The sequence below is a fragment of the Mastigoproctus giganteus genome, chromosome 1 (genome assembly GCF_048544385.1).
Source record: "Mastigoproctus giganteus isolate SK-2022 chromosome 1, ASM4854438v1, whole genome shotgun sequence".
Taxonomy (NCBI): Eukaryota; Metazoa; Arthropoda; class Arachnida; order Uropygi; family Thelyphonidae; genus Mastigoproctus; species Mastigoproctus giganteus.
In genome coordinates this window covers 39424423-39448193 of record NC_143575.1, presented here as the reverse complement: position 1 = coordinate 39448193, position 23771 = coordinate 39424423, and the positions used below count along the sequence as shown (strand labels likewise).

Below are 23771 nucleotides of genomic sequence, written 5' to 3'. Positions count from 1 at the left end.
ACCAAAAAACAATCTGTTATGGGTTCACATTACGATATTTTCGAGATACGATGGTAACAGATTAATATCGTAAAGCGGAGTACACTGTATCGTGTAGCTACATGCATGGTTTGAAATGTGGTATTTATGAATGTTTAACATTAATTTTTTGCAATTAATGTTCATATTTTCAATTTTGTTGATATTTGATACTAAAAAAAAAAGAAAAAAAAAAAAAAAAAAAAAAAGAAAAGAGCACCTCGTAAACCCGGGATCTCGTAAAGCAGGAACTGCCTGTAGAAGTAACTTATCAGATGGTTCTCAACCAAGCTACATAGTCGACCTTAAAGAACCTCTAATGCTTTTTACGCAAATTCAACATCTTTCTAACTCTCACTGTGTTAGGCCAACTAATTAATTTTCTATTTTCAACGTATAGTATTATGGACAAATAGACACTTCCCAGCCTTCCAAAAAAGTAATTTTAGCTATTACTTGAAATGGTTTAAATCAATTTGAGATCACAGTTTTGGCTTGTAACTTTCTCTAAAACTTTACTTCAAAATTTTATTTTAGAATTGTTTAAAGACCATTATATTGTTCTTAATCAAATTATTTCCATAATTCACTAATTCGTTTCAGGACGAAGGTAAAGAAAGCCTGCATGAGAAGCATGCAAAAGTTCGATGAAAACAATACAAATGCCGTTACTGCATTTGTATTGTTGTTCGCTTGGTAAACAGACGGTGGGTGTTAAATTGAATCCCATGGGAGACTGAAACCCTCCCGAAGTGGAGGGGGTAACCTGACCTTTTTTCTTTAGAATCACTGGTGGACTAGTGGATAAATTGTTTATTAAGAAAAAAAAAGGCAAACGAAGTCCACACAAGAAGCACGGCGAACTTTGAAAAAGTTTACCGGTGAAACTACGTTACGAACATTTTTTTATGACGGCAGAACTTCCAATATGACTCTGTTTGTGATTCAATTAGTGATTCTAAATAAAAAAGATCAGGTTACCCCCCTCCACTTTGGGAGGGTTTCAAGCTCCCTTGGGATTCAACTTCTACTCCAGAACGATAACACCCACCGTCTGTTTACCGAGTGAGCAACAATACAAATGCTGTTACGGCAAAGTACTTTTACCGGTAAATTTCATTGAACTTTTGTATGCTTTCTTTACTTTAGCCCATTTCAGTTCAAGTTGAAAGATAAAAACAATTTTAATTTACTTCCCCTCCCTGAAGCAACTCTGCCACCCTTTAATTCATTTAATTTTATTATTTTTTAAAGTGTACATAAATATTTTCTTGTGTTAAATTCTTAACTGTAATTTAACAGTTGCCTTTTCAATCTTATATTTTAATTCTATTCTCTCTGATTGGGTAACTTTAACTATTGTCTGTTAATGGTTGAATCAATTTGAAATCTTTGTTCCAGTAAACTACTGTTTGTCTCAGTAGCTCTCTGCAAAGGCCTAATCTGAAAAAAAATGAATCAGTTTTGGTTAAACAATGTTAATTAGTTCCTAAGTTAATTATTGTAGGTGTTATTATTATTGTATTTATATATATGTATGTCTATTTTTAGGTGTGCTGGCATATATGTGTAAAGAGCCTATTGTCTTCAACATGTCCATTTGTCTGTGTGCCACATGTAATAGCTGAACTCCTAATGGATAGATTTTCATAAAATTTTACATTTAGCTCTTTCAGAGAGGCCTGTCGAGACACAAATTTCATTAAAATTGGACCAATAGAAATGTGGCAATTAGCACTTCTTTGTCCATCCATCAACATGTAATAACTCAACACTCAGTGGGTGGATTTTCATGAAATTTTGCATTTGGCTCTTATAGAATGATTCATCAAGCCTTCCCAAATTTCATTAAAATCGGGCCAACAGAGATCCAGCAATTATTATTTATTTATTTTTTTTTTTTCATATATATCACATAGCAAATCTGTAAACCATATATTGTAGCCAAGGCTGGATATTATGTTTGGTGTTGTGAGTTGATTAGAGGAATGAATGGGCAATATGGCAGATGCATGGAAACAAAACAAAAAAGCAATGATTTCTCATGCATAAAAATCATTGCTTTTCTATTATAAATCATGAAATTTTGTATGAAAATAAATGGGCCTGTTGTACTGGATTCCATTGCATAAGGGATAAATACTGTATATTCCAGTGAAAAACTTTTAATAACAAATGGTGTGAAGCTTTCAGGGTTAAATGGGCCCCTTCTTCAGCAAATTATTAAGAGGATAAAAATACATTAGAGACAAAATTTAACAGATAGAGTTGTGCATGCAGTGATGCGTGCATGGTCAAGAAATTAAACATTCAACTACTAGATTGCTGCTCATTGTTGTTGCATGGATAACGTGCGTGGATTTGCTGCCAGCATTTATCCGGTTTCAAGATAGTTGCCTCCAAGATAGGGTGTAGCCTTGCAGCGATTCATAGTTCTTGAATTGCATAATATGTTAAGTGACTCTAGCCAGAGGTGGTGGCAAAAGTGTCAGGACTGGTCAATCACTTCGGAATCGCGCCTGGGGTTAAGGTCATGGTGGGTGGACCAGAAGTGTTCTGTGATTGTGGATTGGTCGGTCTCACCAAGGCGAATTGACCTGCCATGCTCTGCAAAGTGGTCTTGAAGGCGTCTCGAGCTCTCTCTCCTATGTAGCAGCTGCCACAATTTTGCAAGTTATGCGGTATACCACACCACTGCATAAAAGAGGGGTGACTGGAGTCTTCACATTAGAAACCAGAGAACACAAACTCCTACTGGGTAGTTGCACGTATTTTATACGGCATTGCCGGAGGATTTTCGAAATCTGGCCCAACATGCACGGATAGTAGGGAATGTAGGTGGTAGGCATATTATCATGTGTTGATAACATTCTTAGGTGGATCGTGCTCCTGCGCTTGCAATAAGCATTTGTCTAATATGTGGGTTGGATAGCCATAGTTGACCAGGTCTGGAAATTCACTTCCTCACTCTGAAAATCTTAGTGTGCTTAGATTCATCTGAGTTGGAATAGCTTCAAGCACAGGAGAATAGGGCGCGGGCAGTGCTGTTGAGATGACTAGGGACGTGGCCGCCTAGCCATCTGTACCACCCTCAACCTATGCTCAGGCAGTATTCAAAGTATTTTATTATTTTCTGCGGGCTCCAGGGTTTCCCCTATATGCTGCTGAAGAGTAACTGTACAATATTTACAATTTGTGGTTTTACAAAACATCTTGATCCACCAACTTCACAGGAATTATTACAAACAATAAGTCTCTTACCTGAGACCAATGTAGTATAGTCGCACATTTGACCATACTGTATATCCATAACACTTGCAACTCAGTTATTACAATTTGTTGAAGGCACCAATTTCTACATTACCCTTCACAACTTATACAACTATACAGATAGTTAGAACCTTCCAGTTCGGTTACAGTGAGGTCCGATATATATCTTACAATTTATGCACCTTATTAGAGGCCGAAATCCCAGGATACTGCCCACCCAACAGTGATCTTGGCACATTGATTTATATATTCTAAACGCTGATATTGCCTTCCGGCAATAAACACAAATAAATTTCCTCGTCAGAGGTCCTGTAACAATTCGATTAATATTAAGGCAATATATACAGTGGTAGTACACTTATTACAAATTATTCTCAGTCGGCAAGTCCTTTCCTTCTGCAGAAAGCCTTGTCTGCAAAGTTAGCCAGTGCCCGATAATTTTCTTTACATTCTAAATACTTGTAAAGTTATTTACATCATAAACTTCAGTCAATGCCTGAAGTTCAAATCAAATGTCTACATAATATCGACATTCTAAAATTGTATGTTGGACTGTCTCCTCTGAGCCACATTTACAAAGAGGAGACGCAGCCAAAACCCAGAGTAAATAACTTTGAGTTTAGGCTGCCATGCCCGGATAGAAGGAAAGTTAGGTGAAGACCTGGGTTAGACCAGAGCCAATGTCTTTTGACAAATTCGGCAACTTGAGGTATAAAAAGGGTAGTAATTCTTCCAGTGTTGGCATTATTCGTTTTGCCATTCCTGGAGGAACTGGTTTCTTAATTTAGTGTCTTCTTTCACTGGCACATCCAGGTTAGCAGAAAACTGATTGAACTGCGCTGCAATACCCTTCCTTGTACAATACTGAAAGTAATTGTACAGCAATTCGTATTTAATTGGCAGTTTACCGTTGATTACCTCTAGTGCCGAATTTTGAAATTGTGCAACAAGCTCTTGAAGTTGCAATCAGGAAGAAGCGTTGGGCTTGAGTCAAGATTTTTTCCACCGTGACTCTGCGTATACTGGGGCCCCAAGCACCCACAGCATAACAGACAATAGGAATAAATATACATTTGTAGTACAGCTTCAGAGTGGAGGGTTTCAGACCCCAAGAACCTTTGGTAATTCTTATTATTTTGCCTGTCAAAGTCTTGATTTTGCTTAGTACATATTTAGCATGGGTAATGAATTGAAGTTTGTTATCAAACATAATTCCTAGGTATTTGTATGAGTTAACTAATTTTATTGATTGTTCTTTAATCTTAATACTTGCAGGTCTATTTGGGTTTAATTTTCCTTTGAGAAGAAGTTGTTTTGTTTTGGGAACAGAAATAGTTAATTTATGCGTACTACACCACTCATCTAGGTCTGATAGGCCTTCATTAGCACAGATTTCAAGTTGTAGTCTGGAGTTTCCAGAAACAAGGATAATTAAATCGTCTGCGTAAGCGATCTTAGTAGTGCAATTATGTTTGGTAGCCAGCAACCCATCAAGGACCACGTTCCAGCATACTGGTCCGAGAACTGATCCCTGAGGGCAACCGCGAGTCACAGGTCTCGCAACAGAGAAGGATCCACTGGAGACCACAAGTGAACGATTCTGGAAATAACCCGTGATGAGACGATAAATAGGCACGGAGATCCAGGCCTCTCGGAACCTCTCCAGGACACTTTGCCACCAAACAGTGTCAAAGGCCCCTTTGAAGTCCACAAGGAAGCTGAGGACATACTTTTCATTGGAGGCTGAAATGTTATTAATAACTAGGTTAATGGCATCCACTGTAGACATCCCAGCAGTGAAGACAAACTGATATCTGTAGTTTAGGTTTCTTTATTTATAGTGCTTTTGGAATCTCGGTACAATCAGCTTCTCTAGTATTTTTCCGAAGACTGGAAGTAGAGCGATTGGGTGGTATGAATTTGCCTGATTTGCTGTTTTGTTGGGATTCTTAATGAGTAATTTAAGATTTACTTTTTTCCAAGGAGAGAGGAAGGATCCATATATTGTAGGCAGGCATTAAAGAGGTTCATCATCAGCTCAGGCAGTGTCATTACCTTCAGAGATTCCTTATACAAGCAGGTGCACGGTATTGCCATGGGCACTTCTGTTAGCTCCGTCGTGGCCAACATCGCCATAGAGGAATTGGAAGAACAGATATTCCTGTACCCACCTGTACCTATTTCAACATGGTGCAAATAAGTCGATGACATCTTAACCGTCATCCCACGTGGTTCTGAAGCAACATTACCGGAGTACCTCAGTGTTCATCCAGTTCACTTCAGAGTTCAAAGTGGATGGATCCTTTCCATTCTCAGATGTCCTCGTAAAACGTGTGGGCCCACACCTGGAAACCTCAGTATACTGTAAGCCAATGTGGTGCGGGCAGTTCACAAACTACAGATCGAGCCACGCCCCTAGTCATCTCAACAGCAATGCCCGCATCCTATTCCCCCATGCTTGGAGCCATTCCAGCTCAAATGAAGCTAGGCACACTGAGATTTGCAGAGTGAGGATGGACCTGGTCAACTGTGGCTATCCAACCCACATATTAGACAAATACTTATTGCAAGTGCAAGAGCTCACGATCCACCCGAGACCGTCATCAACACACAATAATATGCCTACTACCTACATCCCCTACTATCCGGGCATGTCGGACCAGATTTCAAAAATCCTCTGGGAATACCGCATAAAATGCATGCAACTACCCGGTAGGAGCTTACGTTCTCTGGTTTCTAACGTAAAGACTCTGGTCGCCCCTCTTTTATGCAGCGATGTGGTATACTGCATAACTTGCAAAGATTGTGGCAGCGGCTACATAGAAGAGAGCTCGAGCCACCTTCAAGACCGTCTTGCAGAGCACGACAAGTCAATTCGCCTCAGTGAGACTGACCAAGCCGCAATCGCGGAACACTTCTGGTCGACCCACCATGACCCCAGGTGTGATTCCAAATTTGGAGACTAGGCACCTGCAAGGTGATCCAAATAAGGTGTATAAGGCATTGAATGGTTTGAACAATCTCAATGCTAGTATAATTCATCCTCTTGTTCAGATTATGCACTTGAGGGGGCATAAATTCAAACTGAGGAAAGACAGTTGCAGAATAGATGTGCAGAAATTTGCCTTTAGCCAGCGAGTGGTTGATTACTGAAATAAACTTCCGTTTGTCATTGTGAAAGTTGATAGCTTAAATAAATTCAAGAACTGGATAAACTTTTGTTGTGAATGGATAGGTAAAATTGAAACTTTTTTTTTGGCTGATATATAAGGTTGCTTTCTTGCATCATATGCCACTACTAATGAATGTATCCTTCCATCTTCTCTCATTATTTAAGTATTTGCCGTTAGTAATTTTGCTTATCAATGGGTCCTCCAATTCCTCTTAAGTCATAATTAAAGATACCTATACTGACAAAAAAAAAAAAAAAAAAAAAAAGGAAAAACCTTACCTATCATTAAGCCTTTCCAAAATGTAAGAACCCATACCAGACCCTGTACCACCAGCAATAGAATGACAGAGAACAAATCCTTCCAAACTATCACTACCATCGGCTTCACGATCAATAATATCAAAGATTTCCTCATACAGCCTCTCACCCTGAATTTAAAAATGATAAAAGAATGCATTAAGTCAAACTATGAATTTGAATGAATTCACTCATGAATTTTGAAAATTCAAGTGAAAATTTAACTAATTAAAATATACTTTGTATATTTAAATTATAATATATCTAAATTACCACTCTTATAGCACGTGGAGTTTTTTAATATATTTTATTTAGGTGTTACCTAAACTAATATACATTGAGCAACGTTTCGAGTATCTTGCCGATACCCATCATCAGACCTTGCTACTGACCGAATCCTCCTGCCGGACGTTCAAACCTCTATGATGCCTCTGAGGTTTAAAAACACAATTAGTACTAATTTTATTAGTACAATTTCTGCAGATACTCAAAAAATGGCTGAGATTTATATATATATATATATATATATATATTTTTTTTTTTTTTTTTCCAGCACAGGTCTAAAGAATTTGACCTTCAGACAAAGTTTGTTTTCTAATGAGAAAAACTTTTGTTCATATATTGGTTAAAAAAAAAAAACAGAAAAAAAAAAAAGCTATATATATATATAGTCTGAGACAGAGTATCTTGCACTGTACTATTAGCATGTTATATAAAATAGGTTTCTACTCTTTAATTTATTTAACGGCTTGTTTACTTTTAGCAAAGATTAAAACTTTGTTCTGAACGTATATTTTAAATCGTTAATAAATCTAATATAGTATTATTGGATATTTATTTTCTTTAATTTACAGGCAATCAAATCTATTAAAAAATTAAGGTCTTATGTGGCATCAGCATATCCAATATTCATAAAGAAATACCAATAAGTTCAAATAAATTAAATTTTTTGAAATTTTATTAGGGTTACTTTTGTGCAAAATGTGAACAATAACAAAGCTGAATAATTTATGCATAGGCACCAATAATTTCAATGTTTTACTATAGTTGAAAACAGAAACAAAATCTACAACTGTTTTCTAATGACGATGCAATCAAAGGAAGATGCATTTTATAATTTTTAATAGTATTATACGTACTCTTCTAGAAAAGGATATTTGGCATCATATGACGATATCCTGGACTCTGAAGGCAAGAGAAAACTTTTAACAGTTTGAAGAAAGGCTTAAATTAAAAGGCCCAAAGTTAGGTAAACGAATGTTTGGAAAATCCGTGTTGCAGCTTCCTGGTGTTAAATGTTATTTGAAAAAGAGTTTCTACGATAAGTCTGCAATATCAGTCAAAAACTCCCAAAATAATTCCTAATTTCTGTGTGGAAAAGGAATGAATCAGTTTTCAAGAGAAATAAATGCATGTTGTAACTGAAAAATATAAATTCTATTCAACAGTGATATGAGGCATCAAAAGTAAACTTGTTTTGGTGGTTAAAACAAATAATTCTAAATATCAATTCAACATAGCCGGTATCTGTTTTTTTGAAGAACTATGATAAAACAGATGTTTTTAATTATTGTTGAAATCATTATATAAAATATTTAATTTACAATTAACATTGAGTGATTGCACTCTTATTATATAGATATCATCCCTATATTTTTCTTGAGTTGATTTGGTAATCTTATGTTTTACTATGTATTTATTTATATTTTTCAGTTACAACATGCATTTATTTCTCTTGAAAACTGATTCATTCCTTTTCCACACAGAAATTAGGAATTATTTTGGGAGTTTTAGACTGATATTGCAGACTTATCATACAAACCCTTTTTCAAATAAGATTTAACACCAGGAAGCTGCAACACGAATTTTCTCCAGGATATTGTCTATACAAAGCTTTCATATTCCTATATAATCACAAAAATCATCCATACTGTTCAGCTATAACTGCTTGCTTACTGAAAGCCAAAACAATTTCTTACCATGAAATCAACTTCTCTGGTCCAATTCCTCCAGCCCCACTTCAGCAATCTCATTCAAATTATTTCATAATTTTTTAAATAAATAAAAATGGACAAATATCAAAAAAAGAAATTTAATTCATAAAACGTTTTACAAAGCTGAGATATTACTTAGTTGCAGATAAAGCAACAAAAGTTTAGCGAAAAATAATAATTTCCTCCATCTATCTATATATATTTATCTCCTAATAAATTATACAGTGCCCAGTCAAAACATTATGACCACATACCTAATAGTGGGTACATCCTTTTCTTGCCACTGGTATTCCCACTCACAGTGAGGTATGGACTCTATGATGCCTCTGAACATTTTAGAAGGTACATTGTACCATATTATCAGGACTGCATTCGGTAGATCTGTGGTGGATGATCCAAACACTGGATCTGTCAATCCATGCATGAGATATTCTATGGGAATCATATCCAGTGAATTTGGCAGCCAAGGTAACACCTGAAAGTCACTTCGTGTTTGGCAACCCACTCTCAAAGATATGGCAACATGGCAGGGCACATTATCCTGCTGGAAAACACCTGTGTCATCCAGCAGGATGGCACAGTGTGTCTGATCAGCCACAATGGAGAGGTAGTTTTTAGCAGTGTGGTCTAGGGCTATAAGGACTCCAAAAGATTCCCAGGAAAACACCTCCACACCAAAACACTGCTGCCACGTACCTGTTCTGTTGGACCAGGACATCAGAGTGACTCAACCCTAATTTGTCACTGTACCCTCCATTTATCATCCATACAACATATCAGGAAATGTGATTCATCAGAAAAGGCAACTTTTTTTTCCCCAGTTGTTAATGGTCCAATGATGCTGTTCAGATACAAATTTTAGGTGTAATTGGCAATGGGTGGCCATAAGCATGGGTACCTTGAATAAGTGCCTACTCTGGTGGCCCACATGGTTCATTGGATCACTGCTGGTTGTCCCTAGATAAAGTTCATGGCCAGCCATTGCAATATTTTCCCTCTTTCAGTTTGCACAAGATGGGACAGCCTATGTTCACTATAACCAACAATGAAACAAGGCATGGATGCATGCCACTGGACCAGTGACTGCTACTGTGTCCAACATCCGTCCACTCTTGGAACATCTTAACTGCAGCACTCTGAAAACAGCCCACAAGATGTGCAGTTTCTGTAATACTGACACCCTTCAACCAGTGAATGACAATTATACCTTTTCAAAGTCTGTCAGATCATGTTCCTTGCCACGTCAATCAAGAACTTTGTAAGAACTATATGCCACAAACCTGCTGTATCACATTTATGGCCAATTTACTTTTTATTTAATATCAAGTAATGGTTATGTGGTGACAGACTGTTGTCTGTTATCAAAATTCAGGTCTCTCTAATTGGATGCTCAGCTTGTAATTAGCAATGGGCTTAATAAAGATGACAAACTGTTACTTATTTGTTGAACACAGCAGGTTACCTGATCCATCCAAATCACTTTCAGTTATAATGAAATTCAACAAAGGAATTCAACACTTGCAATTAGACAAGACCATAGTTCTAAACAAAGCTAAAGTCCTGCCTGTAGCTTTAAACAAAGCTTAAATTTATGTACACAGCAATCGATATTTAGAAAAATTCAACCAAAAAGCTCAACTCAATGATGCAAGCAATCTAAAAAGGAGCAATTTTATTTGATAGTACTATTTGCATCTGAGTATTTTATTAAAAGCATAAAATTAAATTAATTATTATTGTAATTATAGAAACATTAAGTATAATTACTGTGCAATGCCATTAATAATTCTAATGTTTGATTGTGGCCAGTGACTGATTTTCAAATCACTAACCACATGCAGAAGTTTTATTTATAACAAACCAGAATATACTGCTATACTTACCTGAGTATATCCCACAGCCCAATTATTTCCTGCACCTCCACCAGCTTTTGAAAGATAAATATTTTCTGGATTATACAGTTTTGCATATGGAGAGGTCATAATGGTGTGAATCACTCGTGGTTCCAAATCTAATAGCACTGCTCGAGGAATATAGTGTTCATCATCTGCCTTTAAAAACATTAAATTATATATTTCAACAAATTTCACAAATAGAAACATAACATTTCTGATTTCATATCAAAAGTTTTTTTTTTTTTTTTTAATTTTTAATAATTTAAGATTTCCCCTTTCTGTTCTCTCCTTGATTAAAGTTCAATAGTAATTATTTACCCTCATGACATCAGGAGCAATACCAAAAGAGGCATCATTTTATGCAGCCTATATACAGGAATGGGATTTATATGCTTTTCAGTAAAGTTAAATTTAAATGCAGTCCCAAAGATTTAGTATTATTATTTAATTTAAAACATATCATGTTACTGAAATAATACGTACTTTAGAAGTGCTGAAGTACATTTTACTTGAGAACTTTTAAAGGGGGGAGAGCAGCTGTTTACTGTTTCCTATAAACAACTGCTCTCCCCATGAGTACCTTAGAACACAATAAAGTGGTATGAATTTACTCATACAATAGGTATTTATTCCTAGATTTTTCTTATGCTGTTCAAGCAAGAGTAAACAATGATACTGAAAAGAAAACAAAGTGAAGTGCTGAATTAAAGATGCTAGAGATTTTGTGTGCAATAAACAAGAATGAGAAAACAAAAACTAATATAGAGAGGGAATTTAGTATTCTGCTGTCGGCCCTATCACAAATGGGAGGAAATGGGCAGTCTGAATTGAAGCAGCAAAAGGAGTGACTGAAAACAAATGTCAAGAGCAAAGCATGCAAATCTTGAAGAGAAAATTTTACAAGTTTTTTTGTGAAGCAAAGGCAAATTTTTACAGGGATGGGATACACTTAAATATAAAGGGTGCAAGAATATTTGCTGATGCTATCGAGGCAGTGTTAGGTGGGTCGGAAAACTGCTAGCTTGGGGGGGGAGGGAATTCACAGACTACAAGATTAACAGTAGACACAGGCAGAGGTGAAAGTGATTCTTGCACTGCTTCTATTATAATACAGCAGCCTAGAGACCAAGTTTCTGGAGATTTCAAGAGCTGCTGGGAGTCATCATGGAACGAGTAAATACACAGGCTGTGTTAGGGTAATTAAGAGTAAAAACAGGTGCATGTATACTTGCATGTACACCTATGCTAGAAGTATAGTAAATATATTTTAAGAATTTGAAGTGCTAATCAAGGCATCAAGATATTGTTGGGATATCAGAGACATGGTGTCACACAGATATAAGCAGTGAAGGATTGGAATTTGGGGAGTACAATGTGTACAGAAAGGATAGACAGCATAGGAAGGGAGGAGGGGTTATGCTGTTAGTTAAAAAACACAAAATTTAAGGAAGTGCATCCAGTTGACATGGGTGGACAGTGCAATGTTGAGTCTGTTTCGTGTGACATAACTGGAAAAGGGACAACAAGAGTAGGAGTGTGTTATAGGCCTAATGACTCTGATGAGTACAATGAACAGTTGTGCAAAGAAATAGAGTGGGTCAGTAAATCATAATGTCTTATAATCGGGGATTTTAACTTTCCAGATATTGACTGGAACTTGTGGATCGGTCACTCGCATGCTAGCAAGACTTCCGTAGATTTATTGGAGGACTGTTTTATACAGTAACATGTTCGAGGGGCAACCGGAGGAAGTAATACTCTTGATCTAATTATCAGCAGTGACTATCCATGCATTAAGAATTTGCAGATAAAGGAGCAATTAGGTGACAGTGATCACAATGTACTGATCTGGGATTTACTTAAAGATGTAACTACCATCAAAGGTAAAGGGAAGGGTTTTTGTAAAGGTGACTACAGTGGTCTCAGACAGTTTTTAAATTCTATACAGTGGGATCAACTGATGATGCTATCAACAGTAAATTCTGGAAACCATCAGGGACTTAATCATGGAGGCTACTACGCTTTTTATACCAACTAAGAAATACTGTTCAAGGTTCAGGTCAAAATGGATGTGTGATGAATTAATGAGGCTCGTGGCAGAGAAGAAAAATGCATGGGATGTATATAAATTATAAGGCGACACAGAAGTCTATGGCAGATATAAGCTAGTCTGTAATCAAGTCACAGAGGAGGTTAGGCAGGCAAAGGCAGATTACGAAAAATCTTTGGCAAAGGATGCAAATCAAAACAGCAAACAGTTCTTTTCTATGTAAACTCTAGAAGGAAGGGGATGAATCAGATTGGTCCACTTGATATCGATGGTTCAAAAGTTGATGATCCTGCTCAGATAGCTGACAAACTGAACAAGTATTTTGCATCTATATTCACACGAGCAGTTATTCAAGGAGGGGAATGCCAGAAGTTTATCAAACTCTAACAGGGAGCTAAGTGATTTTGTAATAACTGAGAGCAATGTAGAGAAGAAATTGTTGAAGTTAAACATAAAAAAGGCACCCGGGGCAGATGGAATCTATAACAGTTATACTGAAGGAGGTAGCAAGGGAAGTAAGCAAACCCTTAGATATAATTATGGGAGCATCCTTAAAGTCAGGGGAGATCTCCATGGACTGGAGATGTGAAAATGTACCCCAAATTCACAAAAGGGGTGCAAAGGATGACACAAATAATTATAGACCTATTAGTTTAACTTCTGTTCCAGGGAAAATAATGGAGTCACTGGTTAAAGAGGTGATACAGGATCACCTAGACAAGACTGCAGTGATAGTTCAGACACAGCATGGGTTTGTTAAGGGGAAGTCTTGTCTGACCAATTTGATTGGATACTATGATATGGTCACAAAGGAACTGGATGCAAAAAATAATTTTGATATCGCATACTTGGATTTCAGGAAAGCTTTTGATACTGTTGCACATGGAAGACTGCTGTACAAATTGGAGTGGTATGGTATTGAGGGCAAGTTGCTGCAATGGATAAAGGGATGATTGAGTGGCAGACGGTAGAGAGTGGTAATAAATGGACACGCCCTATGTGGACTAATGTTATTAGTGGAGTCCCCCAGGTTTCAGTGCTGGGCCCATTGTTGTTTTACGTATTTATCAATGATATTGATGAAGGTATATCAGGCTTAATGTCCAAGTTTGCAGATGATACAAAGGTTGGCAGGGTTGTTAATGACAGTACAGACATTATGCTACTGCAACAGGATCTAGAAAAGTTAGGCAGATGGGCTGAGAAGCGAAAACTGAAGTTTAACATCGAAAAATGTAAAGTATATGAGTTGTGTAAAGCCCTGAATGGTTTGAGCATGCTCCATGCTGATGGGATTCTTCCTCTTGCTCTGAGATGGCATAAATTCAAATTGAGGAAAGACAGATGTAGGATAGACGGACAGAAGTTTGCCTTTAGCCAGCGGTTAGTTGGTTGGTGGAACAGACTTCCATCATTTGTTGTGGAAGTTGAGAGCCTAAATAAATTTAAGGCTGAGCTGGATTAGTATTTGAAACAAATGGAGGGGTGAAATGCGAGCATTTTTTTTTTTTTTTTTTTTTTTTGGCTGATGCTGCATAAGCTTGCTTTCTTGCATCATATGCCTCTACTAATGCTATATAGGTAGCAGTAACACAAAAGAAACATACCAACCGGGTGTTACTAGACTCAGGTAAGTGGAGAGTGAAGAACACCTGGGGGTAATTGTGCAGTCAGATATGAAGTTCTCTGAGCAGTGCAGATGGGCTGCCAGAGCAAGTCACGGAGTTTTGTCAATGATATATAGGAATTTTGCTAGCCGAGACAAGCAGGTGATTATCCCTTTGTATAAGGCAACGGTCAGGCCACACCTTGAGTACTGCATACAGGTCTGGGGGCCTCATTTTAGGAAGGATTTGATTTGATTTGATTTTGGGTTTATTGGCGCAAAAACAACTAAGGTTATACTGCGCCAAGAAACGATTAAAATATCTATAAAGATAAATTCTGGTAACCTTTAAAAAGGTTACCTCGTCAAATTGTTATTTATATATGTGTGTATATATTAATAGCTTTTAAAAATTTAAAAACTGCCGACACGTGGTCGTTGTCTGATAAAATCTAACTGAGTGTATAAGGCTCAGTCGGATGAGTAAAAGCGGTAAAATATATATTGCGAACATGGGTAAAATTAACGCAATCTATTAAAATATGTTTTATTGATAAAATGGTGTTGCAAGACTCGCACATAGGAGGGTCATCCGCCCTCAGCAGAAAAGAATGTGTCAGATGAGTGTGTCCTATGCGGAGTCGAGCAAGAACAACTTCCTCGCTCCGATTCCTGCGCAGACTAGACTGCTATGTTTCTATTACAGGCTTTATTTGATATAATTTATTTGTTCTCTGTCTGTGCCATAGTTCTTGCCATTGGAAATATATTTTGTTGCATATTATTTGCCTGTAGTCTGTATAGGGGACTGACAGGCAACAATTATGAGTAGGTGTTGCTGATTTGGCTGCAGCGTCAGCCAAATCATTTCCCTTTATCCCAATGTGGCTAGGAATCCAGCAGAAGCGGATATCAAATTTGCATTCATAAAGAGAATGTCTCTTCTGCTGAACCCGACGAAGAACTGGATGAGAATTATGTCTCGTAGATATTAAAGCCTGTAATACACTCAATGAATCAGAATATATTATTGACCTTTGGAATTGACAAGTTCGAATGTGATCCAAGGCTAGCTCTATAGCATACAGCTCTGCAGTGTATATGCTGGATTCGGGAGGAATCTGCTGAGATATTATAGTGTCCGGGAAGACAGCAGCAGATCCTACGCACGATTCAGACTTCGAGCTGTCTGTGTAAATGGGCAGGAAGTCTGAGTGCTCAGCTTGGTGTGCAGAGTAGAGCTGCTGGTAGACGGATGATGAGGTCTCAGACTTTACCCATTTCTTAAGGGAAAAGTCGCACGGTGGAGGATGAGCATGCCAAGGTGGAAGAGTTTCTTTTGGTGTTTGTGCCACCTTGTCTACCATGATGTTAAACTCTCTGATTAGCTCTTGGACACGAATACCAAAAGGTCGGTTGGCAGTCTGACGGGTATTGTACAAGTTTTCCCAACGTGGCTCAAAAACGGATGCCCACGTAGGATGGTCTGGCAGGGATTTCAACTTTAAAGCATAGTTTAAAGACAACTGCTTACGTCAAAGGGATAATGATGGTTCGTTTGCTTCGACGTATAAGCTCTGGACAGGAGATGTTCGAAAAGCTCCAGTAGCGGTACGGATAGCCTGATGGTGGACAGGGTCCAGCCATCAGAGGACACTATCTCTAGCTGAGGAGTATACCTGGGACCCGTAGTCTAATTTGGGTCGTACAAGTGCACGGTAAAGCCGTAGTAGGGTGCATCGATCTGCTCCCCAACGCGTTGAGGAGAGAGAGCGGAGAATATTGAGTCCCCTCGTGCATTTTGTACGAAGCTGACGAATATGTTCGAGAAAGGTCAGCTTTTTATCAAACACAAGTCCCAAGAATTTTGTGTCTGACACTACTGGAATAACATTTTGTCCGAGCCTTAATTCAGGTTCAGGATGAAGATTACGCTTGCGACAAAAGTGTACGCAAACGGTCTTCTCCGGCGAGAACCTGAAGCCATTAGCAAGTGCCCAGGAATTAAGACAATCAATGGCTTTCTGCAGTTGTCTTTCAATAACCCTCATGTTGCATGACTGACAAAATATGCTAAAGTCATCAACATAGAGGGCACAGTTTACAGTTGGAGGAAGTTGTTCTGTGATGGAATTGACTTTGATGGCAAAAAGCGTGACACTTAATACTGATCCTTGTGGTACTCCCTCCTCTTGGCTGAAGGGACAAGAGAGTGAGGATCCCACACGAACTTGGAAAGATCGATTGGCCAAAAAGTTTTTAATAAAAATGGGGAGTTGCCCCCTAAGGCCTAGGCTATGCAGATCTTTTAATATGCCAAATCTCCAAGTTGTGTCATACGCTTTCTCCATGTCAAAGAACACCGACACCAAGTGTTCGCGTTTTAGGAAAGCATCCCGGATGGATGCTTCCAATCTAATAAGATGGTCCAAGGTGGACCGGTTCCTTCGGAAGCCGCACTGGATGTTGGAGAGAAGGTCATTTGATTCGAGATACCATATTAAACGAGAATTAACCATTCTCTCCAGGATTTTGCACAGACAACTGGTCAGAGCAATAGGATGATAATTGGTGGTGACTTTTGGATCCTTTCCTGGCTTAGGAAAGGCAAGAACGATTGCCTTTCGCCAGGAATCCGGAAACTGCCCCTCAGTAAAGATTCTGTTATACAGAAGGAGCAGACAATCCATAGATTTTGGTGAAAGATGTTTAATCATTTCATAATGGATGCCATCTGGTCCAACAGCACTTGCTTTGGAAAGAGCGAGGGCTCTTTTCAGTTCCTGAATAGTAAAATCCCCATTGTAGGGATAGAGGCCCTTGGACTTAAAATTAAGTGCTTCTCTTTCCAGTTTATGTTTCAGGACCAGGAACTCTGGGGAGTACGAGGATGTTGCGGAGATGTTAGAGAATGTTTCCCCAAGAGCATTGGCTATTGCAGTTGGATCTGCAATAGCACATCCATTATAATCTAGGATTGAAGAAGGGTGGGATGTATATTTTCCCTTCATTTTCCAGATTTTATCCCAGACTACCTTAGAGTTGGTAGACTGATTAATAGATGATGTAAAACGGATCCACGATTCCTTTTGACTCTGACGGCGGATATATCGTGCTTTGGCTCGTGCACGTTTAAAGGCTATAAGGTTGGTCGTGGTAGGATATCGGCGGAATATCCCCCACGCTTTGTTTTGAGCCTTTTTTGCTGCTGTGCATTGTGAATTCCACCAAGGTTTAGGAAATAGTGGAAACAGGGCAGATGTTTTTGGAACAGCATTCGCAGCTGCTTGGACAATATTTTCTGTGATGTACTTAACTGCATCATTGATAGACTCTTGACTGACTGTGCTAAGATCGAAATTTGCCTGATGTTGAAAGGCAGTCCAGTCAGCCTGATCAATCTTCCACCGTGGTAACATAAAAGGAAGACATGGTCTCCCACTGTGTAACAAGGTTATCACGGGGAAGTGATCGCTTCCGTATGGATTCTCCTCCACTTCCCAAGTGAGTGAAGGGAGTAGAGAAGGGGAGCAGATAGAGAGATCAATGGCAGAAAAGGTACGGGTAGGCATGTGGAAGAAAGTGTTTGTTCCAGTATTTAGAAGGGAAAGGTCGTTGTCATTGAGCATACGCTCTATGACTCGTCCCCTTCCGTTGATGTTAGCACTACCCCACAGGGTGTTATGTCCGTTAAAATCCCCGAGAAGTAAGAAAGGGGGAGGCAGCTGCGTAAGATCATCAAGGTCTGCCTGGGAGATGTCAATCCCAGGTGGCAAATAAATGGAGCACACAGTTAATAGAAATCCCACTGAAAGGCGAATTGCAACAGCCTCTATGCTGGTTGTAATTAGCAAGGGCTGCACTGGGGTCTGGTTACCCACAAGGATAGCCACTCCCCCATGTACAGAGCCATCCGCAATTCTATCCTTTCGAAAAACTGTGATGTTGTGCATGGTGGGATCATCATTTGCCTTTAGATATGTCTCCTGCAAGCAAAAGCAAACTGGCTCGTGCTTTTGCAGGAGGGCCTTGATGTCATCAATATTTCGCCGGAATCCACGACAATTCCATTGTAGGAATTTAGCCATTATTTTGGCTTGGTGGGTCCATCAGGCGGCTTCCGAGGTGCTGAGGGCTTACTTTTATCAGTCTTGGATTTGTCTTTTTTGGGGAAGAAAGGACGCTGTCCCGTGTCCATTTCCTCCTCCGCAAAGAGTTCCAAGACTGAATCATCGGGTACCTCCTTCTGCTCTACATCCATCTTTTCTTGGGTACTAGGGGGGACTTCCCCTTTCTTATTCTTTTCTTTCATAGTTACCTTTGTTACTTGTGGAGCGTTAGGAGGTACCGATATAGGAGTGGCAGCTGATTGGTCCTTCTGTGCAGGTTTTTGAGAACTTAATAGATACCGCGCGATGGGAGTGAAAGACTCCTTTGGAGGAATGGTCATGTCCGTCTGAGTTCCGACAGAACATCTCCCTGCTACCTTCTGGGCGTAGGTAGGTCTGTTGATATTCAGGGGTTTGACCGATTTCCTTGCCTCCTGGTATGATATATTTAGCTCTGCCTTCAGCCGTTGAATTTCTTTTTCTTCTTTCCACCTCTGGCATGCTCGTGAGTAGGCCGGGTGTTCGCCTTCACAGTTAATACAGGTGGGTTTTGCGGCTGAACACGCTGTTGTTTCGTGGTCCTTTGCACCGCATCGAGCGCATGCAAGGACTCCACGGCAGGCCATTTGAGAATGTCCATACTTCTGGCATTTGAAACACCGTAAAGGGTTCGGAATGTATGGACGCACTGAACAGTTGATGTATCCAGCTTTAATCTCATCAGGAGGTTTAGGAGTGTTAAAAGTCAGGATAACGCTCCTGGTTTTAACAATTTTTCCATCCCTTCGCGCAGTGATTCTCTTGACGGCAATGACTCCCTGTGGTTTTAATTCGGAGCAGATTTCCTCCTCGTATACGTCGAGAAGGTCCCACTCCGAAATGACACCTCTCGATGAATTGAGTGTTCTATGTGGTGTCACTGTTATAGGTATTCCTCCGATTGATGTTGCACGGAGTAGCTGCTCAGACTGCCTGTCAGTTTTGGTTTCAATTAAGAGGTCTCCAGAACGGAGCCTCTTAACCGATTTGGGTGACCCTGCTAACCCATCTAACCCTTTCTGTATGAAGAAGGGCGACATTTTACCAATTGGTTTTTCTCCTGTAGAGTGTATAATTTGGAACCTTGGAACAGGCCCTGATGGTACTTCAGTTCTCTGCCTTTTTTTAGCAATAATGCTATCTGGATCGTTGTCTATGTTTTCAGATAGGGACCGGGTTGGGGCTCCTGAAGAAGTTAGTTTATCAGGATTCATGGGAGTTTTTAAATGGTTCAGTGCCCGGGCTCCCCACCCACCACGGAGCCCAAAGGAACGCCCACTACCCGGCATGCAATAAATGCGCTCGGGAGTGGGATGCCAGGGCTACCCAGACACTATACCCGCACCGCCGCCAGCCTGAATCCTGTCCCTCGGACCATGAGGGTAGGGGCGTGGCATTGACACGGTTGACCCTCGCAGGCGAGCCTACTAGCCGATTGATCCTAGCCGGGCCTTCCAGGACCACCCATCTTGTCGAAGCAGGGGCCAAAGTGGTGTATTGAAGCTGGGCCCCTCAACCACCAGGATCCCCCTTTCCGAATTTCCACGGGTCGCAGCGCACGGCAAACACGCCGGATTCCATTGATGTAAGCCCGGAACCTAGGCTGTGGGCGTTGGATCCCAGTGATGCTAGTCTGGAAGTCCAGCAGCGTCACTGGGAGGTCCCCTCACCACGTACAGGTGCCCACGTCGAGGGGGTTAGGAAGGATATAGAGCAGGGGTGGCTAACTAGTCAATCGCAATCTACCAGTCAAATGCAGCTTTAATTTCGGTCGATCATGACAAATTTTAAATATATGTCAAAATTTAAATGTTATTATTGTTATGTCTAGTGAAAATTCACGCAGTTACGTTGTGGAGGGTGTACTGTATGTGTCGAATTCTTATTTAGAGTACTTAATATTAATAACTGGACAGTACTTATACGTTAATTTAATACCCTTTGATTTAAAATGAATACTATGAAAAAGAGTAAAATGCATAATTTTCATCAAGAGTGAGAACTACTTTTTATACTGAGAATAATGAGAATACTTTTTTGTAATGATAAAAGAAAAATGTTGTTGTTTGATTTGCAATGCTTCTGCGGCTATACCCAAAAAACGAAATTTAGAAACGCACTCCACAGTAAATACCAATCAGATTTTCTGCCTAATAGTGACCTTAGAAAAAATAAATTAAAAGAACTTAAATCCAGATTATTCGCACAACAAAATTTCTTCATGACACCCAATTTACAATCTAAAGCAGTAACTGTAGCATCATCTGAATTGGTCGTATTGCAAATAATGCAAACTATTTTCTGATGGTCAATTCATCAAAGAGGCATTTTTAGAAAGAATAGATTCTCTTTAAATACTAAAAGTGTTATGGACATACAGCTCAACTGCTCATTTTTATTCGTATAGTTTTCGATGATTCTGCCACTAGAGAAGAACTGACAGGTATGGTTTCGTTAAAAGAATGAACTAGAGGTTTTGATATACTTAACGCATTCAAAAATTTTATTGAAAAAATTAAATCGCCACCATTTCAGCTCGTCTCAATAACAACAGATGGAGCTAAAGTAATGACGGGGCATCTTAACGGATTCATCACATTGTGGGTGCCAAAAGGATGATGAATTCCCAGATTTTTTGAGTTACCACTGTATCATTCACCAACATGTGTTAGCCAGCAAAAGATTAAATACTAAAAGTGTTATGGACACAGTTTTCTAAATTGTGAATTCCAACAGAGGATAATCTCTTCAAAGGAGACTTTTCAAAATGCAACTCAATGAAAAAGAACCAGATCTGATATGAGGTGGCTGAGTCGGAATAAATTTCGAAATTTGCTGAATGAAATAAAAAATTTGTTGATGAAAGGGGAGATGATTATCAGCAGCTACAAAATACGGAGTGGTTGTGTGATCTGGCTTTTTTGGCAGATTTTACCAGTAAATTAAGTGATCTGAATTTGGAATTACAAGGAAAAAATAAAAATATGGGTGACATGATTAGTAGTATTTCTGTACATAAATATCAATTTTTGGCAATGGCTAAGGATCTCAAAGGAAAAAAATTCGATCATTTTGCAAAAATATCCTATTTTTGAATTAAATAGTGAAAAATATGTTTCTGAAATTGAGAAAGTTGTGGATGATTTTGAAACCAGATTTAGTGATTTTAAAACAATTGAAGACATTGTTCAATATATTTCTTATCCATTTAATGTCGACTTAGATACGGAACAAATTGCAGAAAAAAATCACTGAGGTTTTTCACACGAGTAAAATATTATTTGAAAATGAAATTATTACATTGCGAAACTATATCTTCCTAAAAGCCAGATCATCAGAAAAAGACTTTTGGAAATATGTTTGCCAAGAAAAGTACTCACATGTAAAAAAATGCAGTGAACTTTTAAATTCCTATTTTGGTTCCACATATCTGTATGAATCGGCCTTTTCGTATTTGAAACAAACAAAGACGAAGAATTGCTGTGCTCTTACAGACTTGCATACAGAAGATTCTTTACAGTTGGACTTCACAGTATATCTCCGATTCTGAAAGCTTGGCAGATGACACGAAGACACAAATTTCACATAAATTAAAAATTTAAATATGTATGAATTTAAAATAAGAATTCTGAATTGTATTAAATTTTAAAATTTATAAACAACATTTTTCAATGTTGATTAACTTTTTTAACCATGTGCAATGAAATTCTTGAAATGGTAGATTGCGGCACATTTTGAAGAAAAAAAGTAAATCATATCACAAATTAAGTTGGCCACCCCTGATATAGAGTAATGAGTACAGAGAAGGGCAACAAGATTGGTGAGAGAAACAAAGTGGATGTGCTTACAAAGTAAGGCTTAAGTTCAGCAAGTTGCAGCATTTGGAGACTAGGAACTTGGGAGGTGATCTGATTGAGGTGTATAAGGTCTTGAATGGCTTGAGCAGGCTCAATGCTGACAGGATACTTCCATTTGCTCAGATTAATAACCTGAGGGGGGGGGGCATAGATTCAAATTGAGGAAAAAACAGTTGTAGAATAGATGTGCAGAAGCTTACCTTTAGCCAGGGGGTAGATGATTGCTGGAAAAGACTTCCATCTGTTGTTGTGGAAGTTGACAGCTTAAATAAATTTAAGGCTGAACTAGACAAACGTTTGGAGTGACCAGATGGGTGAAATGGGAAGTTTTTTTTTTTATTTGGCTGATGCTTTATATAAGCTTGCTTTCTTGCATCATATGCCTCAACTAATGCTAATGCTAAAATATGCCACTTATTGGCAAAGTAGTATCAGAAATGACCTGGTAGCCATCAGAGGGCATCATCACCTGTCAATACTGAGGCAGCTTCAGTGACCACTTTTATAGCCAATAACTGGGCAAAGCAGACAGCTGTAGTGGATTATTCAGCAAATTTTGTTGATTTTTATCAATGAGGACTGCTTTACTGCAATTTCTGACAGTGGCATGGATATCACAGAGACCTAGACAAATCGCACTGATCATGCAGAAAATAGGAGAGTAAGAGGGAGGACAGGAGGCTTGCTTCCCACACCTCAGCATCTATGTTGTAAAGGAGTTCACTGTGATCACTACGTTGTTGTTTTATTTGGTTTTTTAGGAGCATTAGCAACTAAGGCCATATTGCTCCAGGGATATGCGGTGGTCATTCCCTGACCTTTCCACATCCTCTGTATTTGGTGGTCACAGGCTCGAATTCCAGTTTAATCAAGAAGCATGTGCTACGCACTGCTGCTCCTGCCTTCCTGGCTACGGAGGTGCTGTGTGATCACTATACTTGAGTTGCTACTAAAACGTGAGGATACTAATAAAAGGTACCATTAGATAAGCTTTTCCACTGAAAACACAAAACTACATAAAAGCATAACATATTTTAATTTATTTTTTGTTTACGATAATCCAAACATAAATGATACAAGAACCTTTTATATTTGGTTTATGGGTTGTTGAAGTAGTACCAGAAGTTGTGGAAGTTGAATAAAACTCATACTTGTAAACATTCAGACTGTGTTGCTTGCTGCTGCAATTACTTATTCTCATTCCCTTTTTGTTATAAAAATTTAGGTAACAAATAAAACAATTTTATATGTTACGTTGTATTTTATTTGTTGCTTACTCCTTGCATCATGTATAAAATTACTATCTGATACATATTGCTTGGTGCTTCCGCAATATTACTTGTTAACTGTGTTACTTAATTTTTGACATATTCATTATAATACATTACTATATTTTTGTACAGCTAGATGTTCTACACAGCTAAACATGTGTACCAAAGAAAAAACATCATAAACAACCATTTA

At 38.7% G+C, this 23771-nt stretch overlaps 1 protein-coding gene across 1 annotated transcript in view; it reads right to left on the bottom strand.

Annotated features, from left to right (window-relative positions):
* Positions 1-23771, bottom strand: part of LOC150090723 (tubulin gamma-1 chain) — a 103378-nt gene that overhangs the window by 52036 nt on the left and 27571 nt on the right. Inside the window, exons 4-5 of the mRNA XM_090379703.1 lie at positions 10635-10802; positions 6740-6888 (exon numbers count right to left, since the gene is read on the bottom strand). Coding sequence (XP_090235829.1) covers positions 6740-6888; positions 10635-10802 — 317 coding nt within the window. The remainder of the gene's footprint in view (positions 1-6739; positions 6889-10634; positions 10803-23771) is intronic.